Source organism: Macrosteles quadrilineatus, unplaced genomic scaffold (genome assembly GCF_028750875.1).
Source record: "Macrosteles quadrilineatus isolate MER2022 unplaced genomic scaffold, UCM_ALF_1.0 Scaffold_5__1_contigs__length_97177068, whole genome shotgun sequence".
In the NCBI taxonomy this organism is placed as follows: domain Eukaryota; kingdom Metazoa; phylum Arthropoda; class Insecta; order Hemiptera; family Cicadellidae; genus Macrosteles; species Macrosteles quadrilineatus.
The window spans coordinates 20,193,218-20,218,944 of record NW_026542598.1 but is presented as its reverse complement, the minus strand read 5'-3'; the positions used below and the strand labels follow the sequence as shown (position 1 = coordinate 20,218,944).

The 25,727-nt window shown below is 34.8% G+C and overlaps 1 protein-coding gene across 9 annotated transcripts in view; it reads right to left on the bottom strand.

The window, feature by feature from the left end:
- The window catches only part of LOC128993918 (protein NDRG3), a 52,699-nt gene that overhangs the window by 10,168 nt on the left and 16,804 nt on the right, over positions 1 to 25,727 (bottom strand). For all 9 annotated transcript variants that reach the window (XM_054418031.1, XM_054418028.1, XM_054418029.1 and 6 more), the window contains 6 exons: positions 9,753 to 9,952; positions 8,744 to 8,864; positions 7,340 to 7,481; positions 6,507 to 6,653; positions 5,941 to 6,186; positions 5,036 to 5,120 (listed from right to left, as the gene is read on the bottom strand). In XM_054418031.1, coding sequence (XP_054274006.1) covers positions 5,036 to 5,120; positions 5,941 to 6,186; positions 6,507 to 6,653; positions 7,340 to 7,481; positions 8,744 to 8,864; positions 9,753 to 9,952 — 941 coding nt within the window. The remainder of the gene's footprint in view (positions 1 to 5,035; positions 5,121 to 5,940; positions 6,187 to 6,506; positions 6,654 to 7,339; positions 7,482 to 8,743; positions 8,865 to 9,752; positions 9,953 to 25,727) is intronic.

The following is a 25,727-nucleotide window of genomic DNA, read 5'->3' as shown; positions in this document are numbered from 1 at the left end:
TCAGCGAGACCTTGGACTACTCCCGAGCTGTCCGAGCAAATCGGAGGTAAGTTTACGATAGGTGCCCTACCCGACATAAACACCTCACAAACTGTATTGTTATAATGGCAGCACAACTCAAAGTCTGCATGAACTTGCATGAAGTTCTGAGAGGAACACCTAACACAAAAGGGAAAGAGGGATGAAGAGAGGAAGAAAAGGAATAGCTGATAGTAGAGGAAGAGGGACTGTAGGAAAACACCCAGACCCGGGAGTAACCAAAACTATATTTGCAAGTACCCATGAATTTGTCAAGCCAGATAAATTTTACAATGAATCTTGTCCTTACTGAAATCCAAAACATCGACCGCAGACAATCACACCCTAAACTGTAAAATTAGCATCACCAAAAATATACAATAGATTTTGGTTTTTTACTCAAACGAGGGTGTAATGGTAACCAAGCCAGAGCAGGTAGCGAAAGCGGTAGTGCAAGTGATACATACCAAAACCGGGTGTGGAGGGGACTCGCCAAGGCAACAATGGAAACAAAGCAGACCTCAGTGAGAGACTAAAGCCTCTAAAAGCCCCTGCTCAGCTCTCACAATCTCTCACAACCGTACAAGGTTATTATTTGAAATGTTAACCTGCACCACCTTTAAAACTATACCAGCGTCCTCTAAACTGGCTAACAATAAAAAAATAACAACAGAAAAGTCTTAATGAGAATCCCGCCACAGCAATAATCCATCTAATCCAACCAGGAGAGGAACAAAGTGATTTTTAAAATTCTTAAACTGGGGCACAACAAATGGAACAGGTAAAGACTTACTTTCTAACTAAAAAGGCTTGAAGCGATGTTTTACAACGCTGTATGATATTTTTTACTCTTTTAAGATAAAGTTGCTTTAGGTTAAGTTACTTAAGACTAAAAAGTTTTTTAAAAATTACAAAAGAACCACACCTTTATAAATATTTATCATTATATAGTTAAGACAAAACATGTGCCTACCGTAGCTTACTTATGTGTCAGGAAATAAAAATCTACTTTTTTGGTTTGATCTATGTAAAACTATGAAATTGGGTTGAGCTACCAAATTTTGAATTAGAAATATAAGTTTAAAGTACTTTCAGGCAATTAGTTATAGAGCTGAGCAGGATGTTAATCAAAAAGCAAGATACACACACATTCAAATTGATAACAATAACATAAACCTTTCTTGAGCTGATACATAATTATCATAGTTTTAATAAAACCGAAGAAAAACTTTAAATGTGTAACTTTTTCAAGGAACGTTTTTTTAAATAAAAATAAAAACATGATAACTACAATTTACCAAACAAAGAAAATTTTTAGCCCTTCAGGGCTTTTTACATGAACAAAAACTGTTGCAAGTTGTTACCCAACTCAAGAAAGGTCAAAAACACAATTCAATATTGAACACACAATGTACATAACACACACTTGACAATATTTCTATAAGATATCAAATCACAATTAATTACGACAACAAGGTTAAAACCAAAACCCAACATTGCTGAGTTAGTCATGGAAACTTGGCAACTCAAACATTGTACAAACTCGATGCATTATGTTTATAAGAAAACTCAAGCTTTGATGTAATTTAAAAATTTACCATACTAGTATTAATTGGTTTAATTGGTTGTTTACTTTCAAATTTTATCTAACCACAATAAAAAGCAACCATTGTTCTGAAATTTTTTCAGAGTTTTAGTTTTTTTACCAACTTTAAATTGTAGCTCGTGGAAAATTAATTTTCATTTATTTTTTCCTTGCTTTGAAGGAGCAGAAAACATAGGGATCTTACATTATGGATTCATACAAGTACAATCAGAATAGCATAGTTGATTTTAGTTTACACGTCTTTAAAAAAAACATACCACGAAAAGGGTAAAATTGGTATTTGTTATAAACTATCTACAGTAGACTCTCATAAATCCAAATCTTAAAAAAAAACTGGAAAAATATATTTTATAGGCTATATAAAAAAGTTAAAAACTGCTTGCCAGCTCCCCACTAACTAACACTTCACAATAACTACTGACTTATACCAATGAATACAAAACTTATGCCTTTGTTAAAAATTCAGTCTGGGAATATTAGAATTTCAGGTAGTTCCCATGGCGGCCGCTAGGTAGACTATCGAAAGCACGCAGCCAAGTCAGCTGACTGAGTGAGAGAGAGTAAAACAAAGAATCGGCTTAAAGAGAGAGGATATAGAATAGCGCTGCCACTGTGCAAGTGATTGTAGCAGCCGCGCGAAGCTCATTTCGGTAGCAAAATTCCAGTCTGACTATTCTCCATAAGCATTTCGCTTCTTAAAGGGTTTGTATTGATTTCTTATAGCTTGGTCCAGCTTTCCTAGATTATTAGGCTGAATAAACTGGGTTCTGGCTAATGAAACAGCTGGTCTTAGTCAGTAACAAAGCTTTACAAGGCACCTCACTCCATTCTACACCCATTCATCAATTTATTTGGTAAAAAATACCCAAAGTTGGTTCATTATCTTCATTGGCAATATATGGTAATAGTAATATATAATTTTAATTTTTTTAATTAATTACATTGCAAACATGTCATGCCTGCTTGTGCAGCAAGGTAGTGCTAAGTAAATACTTTTTACTGGGAAAGAATTGTTCCAAATCCAGAGTGCCCTTCTGCTTTATTTTTGAGAGTCTACTTTCAATGAGTAATCATGGGAGGGTACACACAGTCCCAGAAATATTGAATTTTAAAAAGGGATCTAATAAATTAGTTTTAACATAGCTTAAGAAATCTGAAACCAAAGAAAATATTTGGATTGCAAGCAAATCATACAGCTAGAATTTTGTACAAATGGTGGTAGTGAAAAATATACAAATTATTATAAATCAACGTGCATTTTCGTTAAAACCTTTTTTTAGCCTGTGTAAACATAACAATTACAGGTGATTAGTGTTTTATTTCAAGACTACTGTGCTCGACATCAAGTTGATAAATAGTATAGACCTACAAGAAGGGTAAATCCACCACCACGGTCGGAAAAAAGTACAAGAAATTCAATTAATACAAAGTTGTAAAATTATTTTCTACAAAAACTTAATAAATTTAAACTGACTGTAAATCAATTTAAACTATATCAATCAAGTTCTAATACTATATGTCAATAAATAATGTTTCTATTAATATGAGTTTCAATTAGAAAAAACTGAAGAGAATCTTTAAAAATCCAATAAATGACTGAAAGTAAAATATTTTCCATAGCCTTTCCATCAAACATGTAAATATTCATAACAGAGCGAAACTAAAATATTTTTCATACAACAAATTTTAAAGTAAAGTGATAAATGCTTTACTGGACTATTTTAACTCATCTTCAGAGCAGTTAGGTTAAAAAAATGAGTAATTGAAACTCCTTAGAATCTCATAAAGAATCCAAATTCATTAATAAGGATTAGCATTAATACATTTTGTAGTTGGAAATGGTAGTTACATTAACAAAAAACATGATTTAAAATTTTAAAGATCACTGAAATGTAGCATTCTTCATTACGGTTTTCTGTAATACTTATACTTTATCGTATACCAATGTTGGTCAAGATAAAATTAACACCCTGTATACGACACAATATTCGGTTACGAATCACTAAAATATCACATGAAAATATGACTTTGTATTTAAAAATATTTCCTTGGTCAGAGCAAAATGCATGGCCGTAAAAAAGTTAAATATGCATTTGTTTGAATATTTGTTCAAATAAAAATGCACATTAGTCAAGATAAATAAATTGCATTGTTTTACTCATTCATTAGTGGTGTGAAAGTGTAAAAAATAACAATAGGCCTATCAATAATTTTTTGTCTTGTTGAAAATAGTAAATTTGTATTTGTAAGTTTTGGCAGTGGGGTAGTGATTATCAAATTGAACCTGATGTTGGTATCAAAAGCCACAAAAGAAAAATATTTTCCTCCAACGCTGACATGACAAAATTTTACAGAAATGTATTAGGCCTACTTATTGTTTTTTGTTTTCCTACTTTCATAAACTGAAACTTTGCCTTGGCACTTTACACAAATTGAAAATGCCAATGCTACACTTTCTTACAGTTTCACAGCTTAACCATTTTGAAAGAAGTACATCTAGGTTTTTATATAACAAAATGATTTAACCTTAAAAAAAATTATGATGACAGAGAAACTACTTACTTTTGACAAGGAGGGACCTACCTGATCTATGGACATGCAAACTATTTTCAATTGCTATTAATTTTTAAAAACATCACAAGCCCGACCTTGATCTCATAATACTATTTGAGTTTATAAAACAGAATATTCACGATGTAACCATTAAAGACAACAAAATATAACAATGTGAGTAAACCTTTAACCATCGGATAAATTTGATTCCATCTGAAAAAGTAAATACAGTCTGTTATGTAAGCTGTAAACCATTTTTTGATCCCAACATTTACATCCCTCCTATACGCCTTAAAGCAAAATTTAAAAATATGAAACATTAATTTACAAAAAAATGAAACTTTAATTTACAAAAATATGGAAACAATTAAAAGAAACCTTAAACTCAAAGTCACAATGCCAGAAAACGTCATTGCACATTGAAAAACATAAATATTGCAACTGTTACCGTAGTTCAATTCTACAAGACATAAACCTGAATTTCGCTGATATTGATCGATATCTCAATTCCAATGAGATTCATAGTTATTGCCCAACCACATCAATACAGCAGACTATGACATAGCTTTACTGAAATATATCACATAGATCAAGGTCAAGCTTCCTTCAATCATATTTAAAACACCATAGTTATTCAACAATTCAAAACCAAAGTTTATATTTTTACCCCTTGATTCAACAGATAAAAATAGAACCTCAAGTCCAACAACTTACAAAAGAATGTTTTCACTCAAAGTTACTTGGTTTGAAATGCCAATGCATTGGATTATATAACATTAGACAATATAACAAGATTAGTTATTGCCTAGACAACACAACCTATGTAAGCTTTGGTCGGGGAGAGGGTTTACTTCTTACCGTAGCCAAGTCCCTGAAGGAAAAGACGCAAAGCTTCACTGACTTTGTTGGGCTGTTCCTCCAGTACCATTCCACAGTCCGATATCTGGAACAGGGGAAATGAATCAATTACAAAGGTTGTGTGTAAGAAGTCCTCCTATGAGCCTCTTTTTAGTTCACAGAGTTCAATTCCTATTGAAATCCAAAGTCTTGTTTTTGACCCAGTAGGAAATTTTATGAACATAAAAAATGTGCTTAAGTAATAGAGGGAATTCTGGGAAGGCTGGCTGCGGGCATCCATCAGTCTTGAACAAGATTGTGGCATGTAAAATATACCACCGGTTTAAAGATTATTTCCAATAGTGGTAGTAACCTAATGAATATTGGTTATTTTTAGGGTTGAGTGAATGTTTTAAATGTTTTAACTAAATAGCAGATTCTTGTCAAAAGCAATTCCCACCATGGCCTCCTGAGTATTACTTTAGATCATTGAAATTATATTATAAAAATAGTTATAAATGTAATAACTATTTGTACCTCAAATTATTAGGTTTACTATGCCAAGTGGGGCTAGTCGCATCTAGCCATGGGAATCTAATAGGACGTGCATTAGGGCTGTTCTGATATAACAAAACTAACTTGTGTTTATTACTTGATTATCTCCTCATGTTCATAATGTGATATATAAATATCAAATTTGGATGTTAACAAGTGATATATTGTGTTCTAAAGCAATCAATTTTAATAGAAAAGCTGAAATGATGATTCTAGCCATGGTTTATCGGGTCAAACATAGATTATAATCTAAGTTTCAGAATAAAAAATCTCAATAATTGTGATAGATTTTCCACCATAAAATCTTTTATCAATTCATATATTTTATCTAAATGTAAATTTTTGGGTACCTAACTAGTTTCTTGGCTTACCTTCATCCAGGATGAGTTGGTGGGGTCGAGTCGACTGTTGAGAGTGACAGTTTCGTCCACGTGGGGACTCAAGGCTCCAGATATGTTAAGTACAGGCATGGACAGTGTGGCTCCGTTACGTGTCATGTTCAGATCCGTCCGCCGCACGTAACTGTCGATGAACATTGCCAGGTTCCCGGGGTTGATGAATCGTTCAAAGTACGTCTTGTACACTTGAACAAGGTCGTGGTTCCTCTCTTCTGTGCCCTACAAATAAAGGGAGAGTGTAAGTTAGTAAAATTACTTTTTATTGTTATGGGACACTGATTTACATATTAACTACGTTAGGCATGATGGAGAAGCATTGATTCTTTGGATTTTGGAACAATCTAATTTTGAATGGAACTTTAAAATTCACATGACATGTGAATTCATATACTCAACATGTACAGAGACTGTTTAAACTTGTATTAGTCCACTATTCCACCATTGTATTCCTCATAATGTAATAGTTGACGAAATAACTACTAGTGTGCTATGCATCTATTCGATTCTGTTGAAGAAGGCTTCAAAACTACAAAACTCACCCTTCCAAAGTGATGCCACATGAGGTAGTCTAGCACTCCTTGGGTCATGCCTTTTGACTTGAGGTAGCGAGCGTTGATTTTCTGGTAACCCCACTCCAGCCAACCAGCTTGCGTCGATACTACGTTGATTAGGACTAGAGCTTCAACCTGAACCCATAGAAAAGATTATGAATATGCAAAGCTACGTAGTATGGAAAAAAGGAGAGCATCTTTAGGTTTGTACAATAATTTAACTGTTCATGCATATTATCTATTGTCATTTAATTATGTTTGGTTTGCTCTTCCTCTGTTGTGTTTGCGAAATGAAAGAGTTTGTCATTCTGATGGTTATTCAGGGGCGAATTCTCATTTTAAAAACTAGATTACACCAAATTTATGAATGATTTTGAACAAGATTAAATTTGCACTAGCACTACAAGTTAGCCCTGCATCATCTCAATCGTGAGCTCAATTAATACACTTGATATTGCATGTTAAAGATAATCAATCAACTAACTAATTTATCAATATAAAATTTGTTGTTAGTTTCACCTACACTCTTATGAGTGATCTTAGACCTGTCTCTACTTAATACTTCCAGGAGTTACGAGCAACCATATCACTGGGCAAAACTGGTTTCTTAGAGCAGGGATTTTATTAGGAGGAATCTGCATGCCACCTATTGCTGTTGTTGGTGAAAGAACATGCTAACTTCAAGCCATAGTACCCTGTACAACAGTTTTCCCAAAGAAAACCAACTTTTTTCTAATTAATGTTAGTTATAGGTATATTAAAAAAATAAAAATAGTAGCCAATACAAATGTTGAATCGCTATAATTTTGTTAAGACTGTACCTTGTTGGGATGATTGAGGGCAAACCTCGCCAGGATGTTGCCCCCGGCACCAACCCCGAGCCCAATCACAGAGTTGAGTCCAAAATGACTCAACACAAAGTTTAGTTGGTTAGCTAGCTCGTCCATTGTCGGGTACTCGTAACTGGAATGTAAAGATACTAATTTTATTTTTGTATTTTGTGTAAAAGTTCATACTGGTGGCATATTTTAGGTTTTTGTAAGGGGTCCAAACTCTAGTCTTGTGGCTATAAATTTATTGGACTAGCAATGAACTATTGGATAGCATCATTTGTTGATGAACCAATGAAAAATAGCATCTGGTTACAGAATCGAGCCCGTGAAAATTGAATCAGCAATCTTTAGGACTGTGAAATTATAGAAATGCACAAAAAAGTATTTATGCTTGCATACTGCTATGGTAAAAAAAACATTTACTGTGTGATTACAAAATCTGTAAAAAACTTCTATCACAGAAGTCAACAATTCATAAATCGAGCTTACAAAAGAACTTTGTCTGATTTATAAATCACAGTTATTATGAATATATAACACAGTTATTATTAAAAAATAATGACTTATTTCAAGACTACCTGTATATATACATTTAAATATCTTACTGATTTTTAAATATTTCATCGAACTTGGTTTTGTCATATAAACATTTAGTAATTCCGATAAAAATTATCATATACTTTTCAACAAGCTCTATTAAGAATATTATTAGGCTTGTTAATCTGACAATACAAGATATGCCAACAATAACGATAACGTAAATAGCTCGATAACGTAAATAGCTTGTATTATGGCAACTAGATCCTGATCAGGTGAATCACAGCAGGTATAAGGTCCAGTTGTAACTGGAAGAAACCAGTTTCAACCAGATTTGTTTACAGTTTGTCAAGTCGGTTGTTTATCTTGCCTCACAGTCTGAGCTACATTTCTAGCGTCTTAGTAAGCTGGGTAGCTGAGTGTGTAAAGTGATTGCCTAGTAATCAGAAGATTGTGAAAAAGGCAGTACCAAGATGTCCCTTATGATTGGACTTAAAATAAATGGTCATGGTTTAAGAAACAGCTGACAGAAGACACAACAAAGCTGAAACAAAGCTACACAAGGCATCTCACTCCATTTCACACTCATCCTTCATTCTTGACTAAACAAACCTGTAAAATTTACTTTGGATGAGATTGTAGCTGTAAAACTGTAAAATTGCCCAGGATGCAATGAGGAACAACACTACTATTTTATTTTTTTATAAGTTTTTAAAGGTTTTTTCAAATCTTTAGTGTGTTCATATACTTTCCAAAGTAGGCCTATATTTATATATGGTTCTAGATATAACACTGAAACTATAGAAACTCATTTTCATCCATATACCTTACTCCTCATTACTCAAGAAGACTTACTCGTCAGGTAGAGGGTGAGACCCTTCCTCCTGGCCTGGGGCATTTACATGGTAAACACTGAAGTTCTCCAGTAGCATTCTCATGTCACTGTAGTTGAAAAACGCTTGGAAACTAGCTACATCTGTAACATACATTACCTATGGTCAACTCAACTGGGATCATTTAACTGTAATGTACCATGATAAAATAAAACGTTTAGTCAGTGACTACAATTAGGGCAACTTGGTGATGTAGATGCACCTCCCACTTTTAGAAGGATTATGATAAAATGTAATGTTTATGTATCATACAACCGTGCCTTCTGTGTATTTATCCCCCCCATTCTACACTCCTAATGGACAATTGCTGTCCCTGCTTGTAGTTATTTTAATCCTAAAAGCAATAGCATATTGAGAAATCACTAGCTCTGTGGGCAAAACGTACAAAGACTGTACAGACTTACCATAAGAAATTAGCTAGGCCTACTATGTTTTAAATTAGAAAACATTTTTATTATTCACTGTACTATTGGACTTTTATAGATACTTGGTTAGACATTTCATCCATACTAACCATGTGTAGGCAGCTACAGCCATAAATATGTTCCTTTTAGTTTTTCATAGCCAGTACTGGATTTACCACCAACAGCGTTTTGTACAAGGACAATTTCTTAGAACACTATTAATTCGCCTCAATCGAAGGTGGCGATAATGATGGGCCCATGATCATGGAAATAAATATTCACGATTTTACTGTGATCGCAAGGAAGTTCCGCCTAAGAGGCAGGGGCCGCTGAGGTTATTTCGCCTTAGGACCAAACATGCTCTAAATCTTAAAAGATTATACAGCTTCCAATACAATAACATGTCCTTTCAATTAGGCCAGGTAATGTCAGTATATATGACAGAAATTATAAATTGCAACAGCACACTCAGTCTGTGGATGAATCCAACGGTGTTCATCATTGTTATTGACAAAGCTAGCTACAAATTAAATTATGTCTTTAGCTCTCCATAGTGATTGTACTCACAGTTGAGGCCGAGGTCGTGGTAGGTGAGGATGGCAGGTTTGCTGCGGTTGCCTTGCACTGCCACCATTATACTGCCTCTGTCTGTCTCCACCCTCACTTCCTCCACTGACGGGTCGTCTCTACTCAGCGACCTTACGGAGGGAAACTGTAGCTGGATGTTACGCAGCTCTATGTCGTCCATGCTGTCTGAAGGCATTGTGCTGTAAATAACACGTAGAGTTAGTAGAGTCAGACAAATCAGGGATGTAACACAGAGCACAGGGGCTTAGTTTTAAGGGTGTGGTAGGATAGCAGGGCTACCTCAATGGGTAAGAGTTGACTTCTGGCAAAAGAAACACAAAAACTTTACACTGTAGACAAAATGTTTCTCTGTCTTTGACAGAACTTTCAACCGAGGAAATTGGGAAGAGGAGAGGTCTTCTTGTGGGAAGAGAGGTATAAAATGCTGTGTTACAGTAAAGTAGTAAAGTCATATAAGTTAATTTGTGTATAAAGTGTAACGTCTTTGTGTTGCATTTTCCAGAGTAGACTTTTTCCTATTCAGGTAAGTCTCCTATCCTACCAAAAACCCACAACCTATTTTAATGTGATTCAGAGACACACACACAGTGGAAATGCTAATACAGATTGTGAGGTGATTACATGAAAACATGAGTGGAAAAAGCCTAATTAAAGTTTACATAGGAATTGTTATGGTGAAAGCTTTACAGAAATATCAAAAATTATTGAGAATATTCAACAGTAAATAAAGTTAGACAATGTGGTAAAATAGGTTAAAACATCCTACTTATTGGTATTACAGGGAACGTGAATATGTGGAGTTTGGAATATAATTAACAAACAACTATAAAACTGAGGCTCAAGACTAATATATTTATTTTTGCTCAATCACTGGCTACATCTTTGACAAAGGGATGGGAATTCTACTCCTATAAATAGGAATTGTAAGTCAATAAAATAAGTTTGCATTATAATCATTACCTATAAAAACATTATAAACGTATCTTTCATTAGCATCAAATATGTTTATTCTGGCAAAAGTTCAGCAAACAGTTGGTTCACTCTCTCTGTAATTGGTTTCTGAATTGGAAGCTTGGATGCTCTCCAGCAGTCCTGGCGAATGTCAGGAAATAACTTAACAGAAAATCAATTCCCTCTTTTCACCAGTTAAATGAAAAAATAATTACATGTAGAAAAGGGTGTGTAGCAGGTACAATAATGAAATACCCAAGTACCTACATATCTTCGGTGAATGTTTCACAAAAAATAATTTAGTCCTTTCATAAAATAGTTCCTAAAACAATAGACAATAGAATCCTTTGACAATAATCCCTCAATGAGAAAAAACGACTCCAGAAAAATATCTCATTAACAGTCCCTAGATTACAATACCTAATAATGATGAGACCGATTTAAATAAATACACTCTTGAAAAATCTTTGTGAAAAGTAAAAAGATTTTTGCATATTTTAAGACTACCAAACTACCAATATTAAAAATAAATGTATCGAGACATTTTCTAAAAAAAATATGTTATAAAATAACTTGTAAAACACACTTGGTTTATAATTTTTTCAAACTTCTTTTATTTTATTTTTAGTGGGAAAACTTTGTACGGTTTAACCAATCTAAAAAGTACACCTTCGAAAATAAACAAGAAGTTAAATAAAATAAACCACCCCATTGTAAGTTCAGTATAATATTCCATTTAAACATCTCTTCACTGTATAACGACCCAGTAGAGCAAGTTGAATATGAGTTTAATGATATTCAAACTGAAGTGACAGTTCAATAGGTGTTGATCAATATAAGGATCAAGTGTGTGGTTATGACGGCATGAGGCATGTGACGGCATGAGCATAGGACGGCATGAGGCATGACAGCCAGGTGTAGAAGCATGCGCCGGCCTGATCGATCTCCTCAACCAAGGACACAACCCCGCCTCTAGCGTTACGGTTGAGGCTAACTTTACGTTACGTAACGACGTAGTAACGTAAAACCTTCGGTGAAGGTGAAGGAAAACACTTTTATACGTGTGGCAGATAATTAAAATTTCAAACAATTTCCAGACAACTGTTGTCTACCTCAAAAGATTTTACTATCACTTGTCTATAACGGCTAAGCAAAAACAAATGAGGTGTAACTTAACGTAACGTAATCATTACCTGGTAATAGAGATTTTTTGCATCTCCGTCAAAATTACGTTTAACGCTAACACTAAACGTAAAATGGAGCTGAGGTGTTGTATTTATCAATGCTTTTAGAGGTCAGGATTGTTCAATAATACTTGGTTGCGATTGATTTTGTTGTTATATGGAGGACATTTTAACTTTAAGGTAGGCTATATGTACATAGATAGATAGAATAATGTTACTTAGTTGTTGACCCGGACCGAATTCTCTGTAGTTTAGTGAAGGAAAATATGGGAAACAAAAACAAATGAACATAGAACAATATTAAATTAATTCATCAAGGAATTCAGACAGAAAAGCTGTATTGAGTTGGTAAAACTACTAAGTTTAAACGACACTGAAAGTAATTATCAAGCAATACCATCATTAGTAAAAGAATCGTACGGGAAGTGTTCCTAATTACTGATAATTTGATAATAACTCTAACGAATGCTGAAGGTGACGCATTTTACCTCAAAGCATTTTTGTACAGTCAATCCAGATTTTATTAAGTGTTAACTAATCTTTCTATATAATATTATATATATTTTTTAGAAAATACGCTAATCAATGATAGGTTTTAGCTACAATTTGAAATACTGGCTTTGAAAACGTAGACGAGAGCGAGGAGAAACAAGTCCTTTCAATATAGGATGAATAAAATAACATTTCATATTATACAGTAGAAGGCCTATATCAATAGAATCTTCTAATTCGTGTCTTTGTGCTGGGATTACGTTATGCTTACTTCCATCATAGAATAACAAATCTGAAGATTAATTAGAACAATAGATATTGTTCCACCAGATAAACTTGCGTGGCGGCTTATTTAACAAAGAAAACTACGGTACCACAATGAACCTAGATTCATGCGATTCACATAACATTACGAATCACAGTAAATAATTATTTTCATAACATAAATATCTTTGTAATTAAATTTGTGATGATTAGGTGCAGTAGCATCTATTGTTCGCAACACGTGAAATTTCCAATTAATTACAATTTGTAATAATTGTAATAGAACACAGTTTTCAAAACTTTAGGTTTAGTACTAATCTTTAAACAGCAGGCTTAGCGAATCATCTACTCCTACTGTATAGTAATAAAAAAAATGTAAGTCTGTATGACTTATTGAATTACCAAACCATTTATCCTATCGTGAAATACTCAAGGAAAATGGTCAACATTTGCATATGAAGATTTTTCGTCTGTTCCATATTCTAAAAGCCCTCAGGACTCTTTCATCAAGGAAAGTTCCAAAGTTTCGATGTTGTAGAAAAACTATTTTATTGATTTATTAGCATGACAGAAAAATACAAAGTTTTACGTGCGTTTGTTATGAGCGTTTTAAAAATAATTTCAGGCCTGGGTAGCTAAATAATTTACGTGCTTCTGACAAGCAAAAATTGGCCTTCTATCCTGAGAACATTTAGTGGCGTTCAAACTGAGCCAAGCTGTGCTTGATCACAGGACTTTGTGTGGCTAATGAATCAGCTCGTTGCAGTCGTGAACAAATCTTATTATATCATTCATCCAATTTTACTTTTTCTTGGATTCACATTCAGCGTTAGATGAGCTAATATCAATTACGATGAAGCTGCTGGGCATATCTTGCCCCCAAATATAAATTAAGCATGGATGTAAGACCATTTATTAAAAGCCAATGATCAAGGACAGTTGGGGCCAGGTCACTACCAAAAAGCAAATAACTTTTCGCGGGATGAATACGGCGATCTTTTGATTACCAGGCGAGCACTACCATTCTCCTACATATCTATATAACACCCGTTGCTAAGCCTAAAGCCTCTATTGTGTCATGCTCCGACAAATGTAGACTTACGTAGGGAAATATCGCCTCCCAGCTGTGTATACAACAATAATTACAGGCCAACACTCGCCATTCGCTGTATTGCTGTATTGATCACACGGCGTTTTTGCATTTTCGTGTCAAATTCACTAAAATAGCATCGAGTCCTTAGCATCGGCTGTCACGCGACCATTACCCCCCCTCCCCCCAAGGGTGGTTACGGCCGTGAATAATTACATAACGTTAATGTGATTAATTTAGGTGCTGGTTAAAACTGTTGACTATTGTTTAAGTATTCACTCCACTCGTCGCAAAGCTGTAGTCCGGATTGGTATGGAAATGAACGTAGTTAAATTGAGCTCCTTATTTTTGTCGAATACGCCAATAACCAACCAAACGAGGAAAGACAACGTGTAGTAAACTAAAGCATCTTTGATGTCATAATACCATCTTAGAATCAAAAACTAAGGGAGAAAAATTAATTTAGACGGTTGCGCGCTCGGATAGGTACATTCAACTATGATCAAATAGGATATCTCATCATACAAAATTTAACACATCTGTCCTTATAGCGTTAGAAGAAACTGTACTTTATAATTCATAGGTCAATACCAAGTTTACATAGCAAAAGTGATTTTACACAGAAACCATCCTTAAGTTAACACATAAATCACGTGATGGGACTTTAATTCCAGTTTGATTATACACATTTTAGCCATTATTTGATGCAATATGAGGTATTTTTTATTGAAAAAGGAAAAAAAATCTCTATCTTAAACAAATTTTGAAAATCGCGAAAATAGTTACCTACTTCGTATATTCCGTGTAAGAACGGAAAGTTTTAATTCGTTCTATGCGCCAGCAATGTTTAACAGAGATTTAAAACGAGAAGCAAAAGAGCAAAAGTGGTTGAAGAGGAGGAGTTTCCAGTTGGCGAGTTTTAAAAACAATTCTTGTAACAGAAAGTTGCGATCCAGTCTAGCGTGCATTGGTCAGAAACACCGACTTGGAAACTGTGTTTTCCAATATTACAAGCTCAAAATTCAATTTCTTTATGAATTTCTGTAGTTAATGCATATCTAAGTACAATTAAAAATAGGAATAGCCAAAACAACATGCATGCAGTATGTATTTAAGTGGTTTGGTTCTTCGATATATGCCTCGCAAGCTGGCTAGCTGAGTGGATATAGTGATGGTTGAAAGGGAAATGTTTGACATTTTTACAGTATACGATAATGCGACCGGTGGCGTGCGAACACACACATTTCACTATGATGACCTATCATCACGAGAGTCCCATACAGCGAGGGTGGTGCAAATAGCTCACTTACCACGGAGAGCCAAATAAAACAAAGTGTTCGTTTAAAGAAATGGTGTGTAATTTAAGCATGCCTTTCATTTTTTTTAGAAGATTGCATCTATCAAGCTTGCAATTGTCCGTACAAGACTTCGGGCCTGTGCGTGGAACGTATACCGCAAAGCAAGGAGTGAGTCGGTATAGTGACTGAGTGAACTGTGCTGATAAATAAAACTAGTGTTGGTGGAACAAAGGCGCGAACCCACGACATCGCTGTCATTGATTCGTAGTCCGTCGTGCAATGTGCGAGCAACTGAGCCACCGAATGTTTGGTATTGGACATATTTTACAGCTACTACCAATGTCGAACACTGGCTAATTATAGGAACAAGTGTGACGAGTGTATTCCAAACTAAAAATCAACATACTACTGAAGTACAACAAAATCGCGTAGTGACACATTCATAACTTATATGTAAACAATTTTTACAAACTGAATCCAGATTGGCGAAGCCAATGTTTATAGGGCCCGCATTAATGCGAGTTTTTTGTATAATAAATTCAGATATTTGTTTATTCGTGATAAGTCCCAAAACAATATTTGTTGGATTTAATTAAACTTGTAAGTTAAACGCGCTTCTACACTTTGTGACATGGTAAAGCCTGTATCTAGATAAATGACCACACACAGCACGATATGAAATGGTAAACGCTATATGGGTATGCGGTCCTACCACCACTACACACTACACTGCAGCACCCACACTCCACACTACACTGGCGTTTGATAAATTGCCTTCCTGCCTTTAACACAGCCTCTGAAAGTCTGAAATCGCATTAATCTTGCTGAAATATTTTTAGCTTCAACAGTACGTATTCACTACGTTTTACAGTCGCTTATCAGCACAATTTATTTGTATTAAATATAATTTCATGAAAGTTTAATTTATTTTTATTTTAAGTTTAATTTTAGGTCTACAAGTGATATTTTTTAGTATTGTTTTAGACAATAATTATAATAAAATATCGTTTGACATAATATGTTTCCTTATCGTCCTTAGTATTGTTTTTCTCTTACGATATGCCTGATATTTATTATGTAACTTAAACGTAGTGGCTATGCAAAACCAACCACAGCAACCAAAGACAACTTTGTGGTATTTATGAGTCAACTAATAATACAATTTATTTTAATGTATGCATTAAGTAATCCTTGATTCAATAAATAATTAAGCATATTTTGTGAGGATCTGTCAAACCCCTGGTTATGTTATATCTTTGACTATTAATACTTCTGTATCCAATAGTCATTGGTTATATTTAACATCGATTCTTTTGTTGTAATGCATCATTACGGGTAACCTATGGCAAATAAACGTCAAATGAGTCCAAAATCCCCACTCGGAGTCGAACCAACATCTACAACAACTTGGAGTACTAATGTTCGTGGAGTTAAACACGCTGTAAACTTTCTCACCTATGATTCTTTCATAAAACTCAATTTACAATAGATAATCTACATATACATTGAATATATTTTCCCTTGCGATTTACATAGTAGTAAGGACCATCGCAACATGACACAGCGGTCATCATTCATTTATAAACCCACTTTATGCTCTGCTACTGTCCAAAATTCAAGGATAAATGTTGACAGTTTACTCGGTCATTAAACGTAACACAGATATAGATAACGTTATCAGGGCGCACCTGGTTAACGACAGTGTTGGGTTTGTGATAAGGAGGTGATAACGATGTAAACACAGCCACATCAGTAATAAACCGACAACACAACAGAGTTGCGGCAATGGCTAGTGAACTATATTTCCTGAACTAATAATTAAATAATTAACTAAAAATTATATCACAGCAACTATCAGCTCCAATAATAACAATCAGGGTGTTGAATGTTTCGATGGACAAATTATCTTTGTCCAATATTTTGATAAATGATGTGGCATAAAATATTCTACGATTAACATAAATTTGACCTTTCGGTCTGTCTTTGTTAAAAATTGTGTACAAAGTTAAGAAATAGTGATTGACTGCAGCACACTGTTGGGGTTCGATTAATCTGTGATTGTTTTACCATATAAGTAGCTACAACTTTAGGAATGGATTACTCATCTACGTAGTGAAAGCTAAAACATTAAACTTTTACAGAAGAATTCTCAATTAGATGCTTAGTCAACTATGTTATTTGGGTGCAAAACCAAAGGCAACCTACTACCTACTTCAGTGTAGTCTGTGTTACTCAAGTATATCATCAAAAGAAAATCAAAGTGTACCTTTTATGACACTGGATACATATTTAAGATCAACATCTAACCATATTCAAAATTATAAGTGCATTTGAAACAAACGTATAACATAACCAAAGATGACCCCAAAACAATGCCAATCAGTAGCAATCACAAACGTTGCAGTTAACCCTAACTTTCGGTCAAACGACATACAAACTTTAATCTAGTTACAAAGTCTGGAGCGATTCCTGTGCACCGGCGTGTAAAGAGGTCATGAAATTCAAGATTGAAAACAATAAAGTTGGTAGCACGCGATGTGTCCGTCTGTCGTGCAATACCGTATCGAGCGCACTGCACCCGTCTGGGGCACTGGCATAACCATCGATTAAACATATACACCATTGACTTAAGATACCGAAGAAGACATCACATCTACATGGGCCCGCTATAGCAGATTTCTTGTTCGAATATCAGCCATTTTGTTTTTTGTTCAGCCATCCAGAGCGTCCAAATTCGTAATTGTATTTCCTCCGTTTTTGATACGAAAGATAGTTAATGTGACATAAAAGATGCTTTAGTAAAAGGTGAGAACGTCAAAACTTCTTCATAATTATAAAAGGAATGTCAACTACTACTACTCTCCGTCGTCAAGGATTGAAAGTAATCTTTTAAAGATTCATCATTCTTTGGGAGCAGCAGAAGACTACTTTATGATTAGTTAACGTACGTTTTGTTGATTACCATTACATTTTGATTATTGCACTCATTTAAAAACTTGTACCCTATTGCTTGGCCTCTGGTATTACGTAGCTTATAACCTTAAACACTCCAAAATGACACGAAAGCACTATTCGTAAAACCTACCCCTTGAATAGACAAGTATTTAGTCTATATCCGCGTACTCTGTACGTTACCGAGAAACGAGAAACAGAGGAAAACAGGCTTCAAATTTTACAGAATTACAGAATTATCACTAACCAAAAGCAGTTATAGCTTTCAAATTCTACAAAATGAATCTTTGGAATTCTATAGGACTTCCAGCCGTATTATAGTCTAGACGTGCGTGCGTAGTTGTGGATATTGGACTGTATTGTATCACGAGCTCTCCCCTGCACTAGATATGTTGTATTCTAGAACGCACGAACATTTATGTTTCAACGAGGAGATATTTTGAAACGTACACGACTACAATCCCCAGTTGGTAAGTTAACACACCACTCAACTCTGTTCCACGTTCACGTTGGCAATTCAATAGTGAGTATGATAATAGCGCAGAACGTCTATACTGAACACTTTGGTTCAAACCTCGCCCCTTACAAGTGGTTTCAAGCTATAAAATAATGACGAGACTCAGATGTTTGGAACCTAACTTCATAAGAATGTATGATAGTAATATTACAGTATACTATTTTAGTTTGATTTTAACTAAGTTATACGACGCCGACCCATCTGCTTATAATACGGCGAAGATAAGTGAAAGATGAGAGCGGAATGAATGAGACGATAGCCTTGTTTCTGATCAAGATCAGCTGGTTCTTAACCCAAAACCATTTTCAAAGCCCGGTGCTCTCAAGGACAACTGGGTCCAGTTGACAACCATCGAAAAGATTGTGACTTTCTCAGTGTCAAATCGGTGGCCTTCCGTACTCCCTCTACTACACAAGTTCAGTAAACAACATTTTTGCATAGGAATTGTACTCAAACGTATGCGAGGCACTAATATTTAACTCCCACCGAAGTAAGTTTCAAGTTAAAATAAAAGGAATCGAGCATATCGGCAAATAAAACTGAAATATTGGAGAGACATGAATGCACGATTGAGTAACCAAACCCTTCTTTAGCATAGAATGAAATAGGCACAATTGCATTGTTCTAACCCACTAGAACTACGAGGAAACAGTCTATCTAGAATGATAACTGCTAATGATATAGACTAGACTAGAACCATTACGGACAATTACTACAAGTCCACGTAAAGTGAAACTGAAATAAACACTGTAATGTAAATAGAAAACTGAATTACAGTATATTAAATTATATTGCTTACAAACAAACCGTGCTGAAAGTTTACGTACAAACACAGATTAAAGAGTGTACCTACTCTACTCTTTAAATTAAAGATTAATTAGCAAGAATACTCTTTAATCTATAGTACAGCTAACAAACTATACTATCAAAACCTAAAAAGACACACAGTTCGTTTTACGCAGTGTGATTACTGGCGTAACAGAATATATTTCAGGAAGAGATATGTGATTTCAGACTTTCAGAGGCAGTGTAGTAAAGGCAGGAAGGCAATTTATCAAACGCCAGTGTAGTGTGGAGTGTGGGTGCTGCACTGTAGTGGTGGAAGGCCCGCATACCCACATAGCGTCCATTTCATATCCAATGCTGTGTGTGGTCATTTATCTAGATACAGGCTTTACCATGTCACAAAGCGTAGCAGCGCGTTTAACTTACGAGTTTAATTAAATCCAATGAATATTGTGTTGGGCTTATCATGTCAAAAGATCGCTCGTGAGGGTTGTTTCAGTTTTTATGAAGCTATACATTCGTTATAGTCAATGTTATTGTACAAAGCTGAACGATAAATCAAATATTAAACTACAAAAAAATATTCATTGCCGTCCAAATTAAATAGTTTACCAATATTATCAACTCACAATTTTCAACCATTGATTATTGAATAACATTGAATACTTGTACCATAAGTCAAGGATTCAACTGAAACATATATGTAACAATTTATCGAAACTCGTATTCACATGTTTCCTCAGATAACTTAGTTTGCATTAAAGATTAGGTAAGATACTACAGGTCAAGGTAGCTTCTACAGCTATAGCTATAGCATTTCCTATCATAATTTAACACGAATATACGGTGATAAGGATACGTCTTCCGAAACTTGTTGATTCATCTAAATACTATGCAAAATATCGTGGATCGGCGACAGTTTTAGAAAATAAAAATAAAAACTGGTTATTCGTAAAAAAAACTGTATCTGACATCAACACGTAAAATGCATATCATAAACTTATTTTGCCAAATATGACGTCACGAAATATTGGTATACAACATGAGTAAAACCTACAGCATCTTAATTCAACACTTAACTAATACAGAATAAAAACAAGAGAACTGGCGTCGAAAAGGCTATGGTTTTTGTCTTTGCCTATCAAGTGATAGAAGGAAACAATTTATCTAGATCTAATTAAACCGCCATAATTATACAAGCTCGCTCAGACACACTTCCGCGCGTGTAGCTTCTGGCTTGATGGTCTGAGTTGAGTGTAAAAATTATTGGGTTACTGAACTACGAAGTGAACAAAATGAATCTAGAGCTTTAACTAACTGAAACATGGTACAATAAAGATGAAATTTTCGGTTGTTAACGTGATCAAAGTTAGTTTATTGTGTAATAAGTACAACTAGTGTACCGGTTGCTCGAATTCGAGCAATTGCTAAGTATTACAGGCGTTATTTTAAAACGAATAACCATCATAATTTCTGATGACTTTAAAATATTCAACTCAAAGATTATGGAAATACTCAAGATGTACATAACAGATCAATACAATCAAAATTGTTTGTAAATATCTCATCATATTTCAAAAGCTGATCTTGTTTTTTAGTGTTCTAGTTTTTTAGTGTTATAAGTCAGTAAATGTTTGTAGCAAACTGTTCAATTATCAAACTTATTGACTGTTTACATTTAACATATGTTCTTCTTCTCACTTTTAATTTCTGACAACAGCTGGAGTTTCATAACAATTTTTGTTTCCCATGTTAATCTTATGGAGAAATACGAAACTTTAAAGGGCCCCAGGGCCTCACTCTCTAATTATTTCCCTAAAAAGAAAGTTTCCTGCACAACTTCACGTTACGCTCTTTCCAATGACACCAAAAACATGTCAATCGGTTCAGTAGTTTCGGAGGAGTAATTGTCACAAAAAAACTGCTTGCGTATATAATAAGTATAGATAATATAGATGCTCGACTAAACAATGCCGTGAAGTAGACATTAGGCTACATTCCCATGCTAAAGAAACTTTTTTTAGAATAAAAGTAGCTTTCAGCTGTCAACGAATTTCAAGTGTGCTAAGTTCTGTGTTGTTTCAAAATACATTACATATATTTTTATAATTCAAACCTAAATAGCAACATATAATATTAAATAGAGCGTCCTTTATGTCCCCATGGCAAAATTTAAAAGTAAAAGAGAAAAAAATTCAATTAATGTCATGAGGTTCATTCAATTATGTTTCCTTTGGCTAAAAATTGGATATAGCGGGTCCATTTATAATGGATGTCTATTTCAGTATCTAAAGTGAACTATACGATTGAACATAAATAAAATTTGTGATTCGATTTTCGACCCTTTTTACCTGCAATTATTCATATCATCAAAAGAGAAGCTATTACGACATGCTTTCCTTTCCCGGATTAGAACACAGTTTTTCCTTCAAGACTCTAATGTAAATGCAACAGATTGTGGTTTAATCAGTTGGACTTAGTTTTTCATTATATTTGTTATGTTTATTTATTTTTAATTTGTTTATTTATTTATTTTAAATTATATATTTTCCTGGCGTAGTATATTTCCTCTTTGTGAGTTGTACTTTCATCAGTGATTCTTTTTGTCAAGTGTTCTTAATTTAACGACAAAGAAAAACCGAAATCAGAAAATGTGCGATTGTTAAATAAATAACTATTTTGACCCATGTTATAAACTACACTTTTCACCGATCCGAACAATTATTTAAGTTGACTAGTTTAAAACCAATTAGCTCCAAAATTATCCATCTCAGCCATCTTGTTGTGCAATTAGAAACGAGCATCTGTTATCGAGGTGTTAAACTATTTATTTCTATTCATACTTGGCAGAATACCTACATTCGTATGGTCGCCATTCCAAAGTAAAGTATTAAGTATTGTCTGTTAACGGTCATGTCAGTGTACAATAGTCTTTGAAACATTTTCTACAGAACGATACATGATCAACCTTCGAGGTACCGATTACAAAAAAGGAACGCAACAAGGAAGCATAATCTATAATAATAATTGACAACTACTCTTAATACGTCAAATTATTTACTAGAAGGGAACAGCTTATACGTCCTCGACTCTAGCTCATTCTTTTTTAGGCTTTAAAAATTCAACTCTGCAAAACGTACTAAAAACAGCAGTTTTCATTGTTATGACGAAAAATGTTATCACTACAGCATTGTGACCACGATATACAATGTACACGTAAAAACACATTTTGACTCGTACCAATAGTCAATAAAAATCCAATTAATGAACATACTCAAGAAGCAAGCCATAATGAGAGGAGCTAGGGACACGTTGAGCGTTGAGCGTTGGCGTCGATGAACGATCTTTTATCAACGAGGAACGTGACAGAATGTAATCATGTCTTGCAGAAAACGTGTTCGGAGGTATTAAAAATAAAACTGTTCCATGGAAGTTAGCGATGATAATTCCGAATACGCACAATAATCTGAACATAAAAAAGAAAGCAATTGGTGAAGTATGATTATATGTATTATACATACTTTTCGTTTTAAATAATTGATCATTCAGTCTTCTGGGTGCGTATTTTAAGAGGGAAATAAATGCAAGGTGAGCTTAGATTATCTATATTGTCATTCTTAAAATTATCTAGTCATGGAAAGAGATGATCTATGTAGTTTTGTTACTGACTAAAAACAGCAGCTTCTTCAGTCATGACCATTTGTTCAAAAAAAGCTCAAGGACCAGAAGAGTTGGTCAAGTTTACAACCATTTTAGTTATTGAATTTTCTCAGGGTTGAATTGGTGACCGCATAATTGTTAGCCCAGCACATGATTCATTTAGCTAACCCAGCTTCACCAAACAAGGAATAATTAATTAACTTTTAAAAAGAGGTAAGACGCTCTATGTAGGGTTATTGTAAAGAAATAGGTGTATCCAGTGGGAGGAATCATTTAGAATAAAAAGTTCGTTGTTAGTCAGTCGTATACTTCAAGCTGCGACTTCCTGCTGTCTCTGTTAGTCTCGGAAGTAATCATAAGTCTGCTGACATAATCGCAGGTTCGATCCATTCTTTTGTTCTTGCTCGCCATTGCCGCCTTTACTGCAAATGAGGCGAAAGTAATGACTCAACAGCGTCTTTGTTGTTTGGCAACCGGCAAACTACTTTAAACCATCCAACATTCCATGTGTCAAGTTTCGTTAACTTCGTACGCACCATTTGTCCAATACTTAACAAAGTTTTAGGACGGCTACGACACAACCCTTACACAATATTGCGTACGCACACGAGACTCCTTTCAAATATCGATGACCAAACAGGGTCTAAGTTTATATTTATAACAGGAAATGTTGTATATATACGCTTCAGTATCATTGCATCCAAAGAGTTGTCAAATGGATCTACCAACGGTTTTGCCCTTGGTAGCTTATGTTTGCGGTTAGGACTCTCAACCTTGACCCTAATAGCCAGGGCGAAACATTTGGCAACATTGGTAACTCAGCGACTATAAAGTCGGACTACCTGAAAATTACACAAACGTCTGCCCATTTTATGTTATGGGGGGCACAATCTCAGTCTTGAAACAAAAAAAAAACAGTATTGATTTGGTAGTTGATTTTAATAATTGTAAAGTTGACGATTCAAAACCTCAACTCGAAAACCTAAAACACAAACACATTTTTGCGAATCGATTGACAAATCCAGAAGAGATTAAATCAAACACGAAATGTTACTGGATAATCAATGCCTCTTGTACTCACGCCACGCCATGCCTGTAGCGGTCAGATAATGGCGAGCAACCTACATTTGTTGGTCGATACATTGACGCGCTGTGCGATGAATGCTGAATGTGCTGAATTGCTGGACTACTTAGTTTATTGGATGTCAGAATTCATAATTGAACTATGTAGAGAAAATATAGAGAAGACATTGTAATCTCTAAATTGCACAAGAGAAAGTCACTACACACTACAAACTACAAAGCTGTAAGACTTTTTTTCTCACACCCCGCAGTCTTTTAACAACAATTTATAGAATCCTTAGACTGCTCTGGACAAAGGACGTTACGATTCCCTGAAAACCCAGTTCCTAATATGGCGATAGGTTAAGAACCTTACTACATATTGTGGCGTTAGGTTGGAAACCTCGGCGCCTAATATGGCGTTAGGTTAGAAAAACTCAGTATCTAGACTATAGAGTTAGGTTTGAAACCTCAGTGTATAATATGGCGTTAGGTTATAAAACCTCAGTGCCTAATATTGCGTTAGGTTAGAAAACCTCAGTGCCTAATATTAAGCTAGGTTGGAAACCTCAGTGCTTAATGTGGCATTAGGTTGGTAACCTCAGTACCTAACATTGCATTAAGTTAGAAAACCTCAATGTCTAAAACTGAGGTTGGAAACCTCAGGTCATAATATGGAGTGGCTAGAAACCTCAGTGCCTAACATGGCGTTAGCAAACCTCGGAGCCTAATATGGATTTTGGTTAGAAAGCCTCAGTGGCTAATATAGTGTTAGGGTATTATGTTATGGTGTTATGATAACCTCAGTGCCTAATATGGTGTTAGGGAACCTAAACCTGTTAGGGTACCTAATATGGTTAGGGAACTTAAGTGCCTAATATCACAGACTACAGAACCAATTTGTGCTAATCTGGAGTTAGGTTGGAAGACTTCAATGCCTAATTTGGAGTTAGGTTATCCTCTCGAGCTTAGAAACAAAATTTATTAGAATTCTCGTGTACTACCGATTATTATTTGAAACTAATTCCTAATTACTAATTTCATCTTATAGTGGAATAAATTCTAAACGTTACATTGGAAGTTTTTCACAATTACCCAGAGGCAATAACGCTGAAGATTCGATTAATTATTTCTGATATATTGATAGATTCTTCCCTGAATTAAACATTAAAGCTGTTAAGATGCACAAGAAGCGACGACACGATGAACGGAGGATGAAGACTGAGAGATAAAGAGGGAAGACAAGAAATTGCGATTTCTGTCACGTCGATGCATCCGGTCCCGGTGTCATTACCTCATTAACTTGTCTGTTGTCTGCTGCTTGTGTCTCTTGTCTCTGGTATACGTCGTCTATACGATGCGTCTAGTATATGCAATCTTTGACTATATTGTTAAAGCTAGATGTTCCATTTAAATGCTAATATTGAACATGGTTTTTTGAATTAAAAGGGGACGTAGTTAAATTGAGCAACTGGAACTACATGAGAACTTTTGAGCTAATGCAAATTACAGATTTCTGTGGAAAACGCGAACTTGAACTTGGCTGAGTCTAAATGATTGGACGACTTATAAGATGCTACCGTAAGCTGGGGCATCTTAGATAACATCAACCTCCACAAGAACACTAAGGAAAAAATTATTTCACACTGTAGCTCTTACTGCGAGAGGCGGAAAAAGGTCACATGTGGTCTATATGGA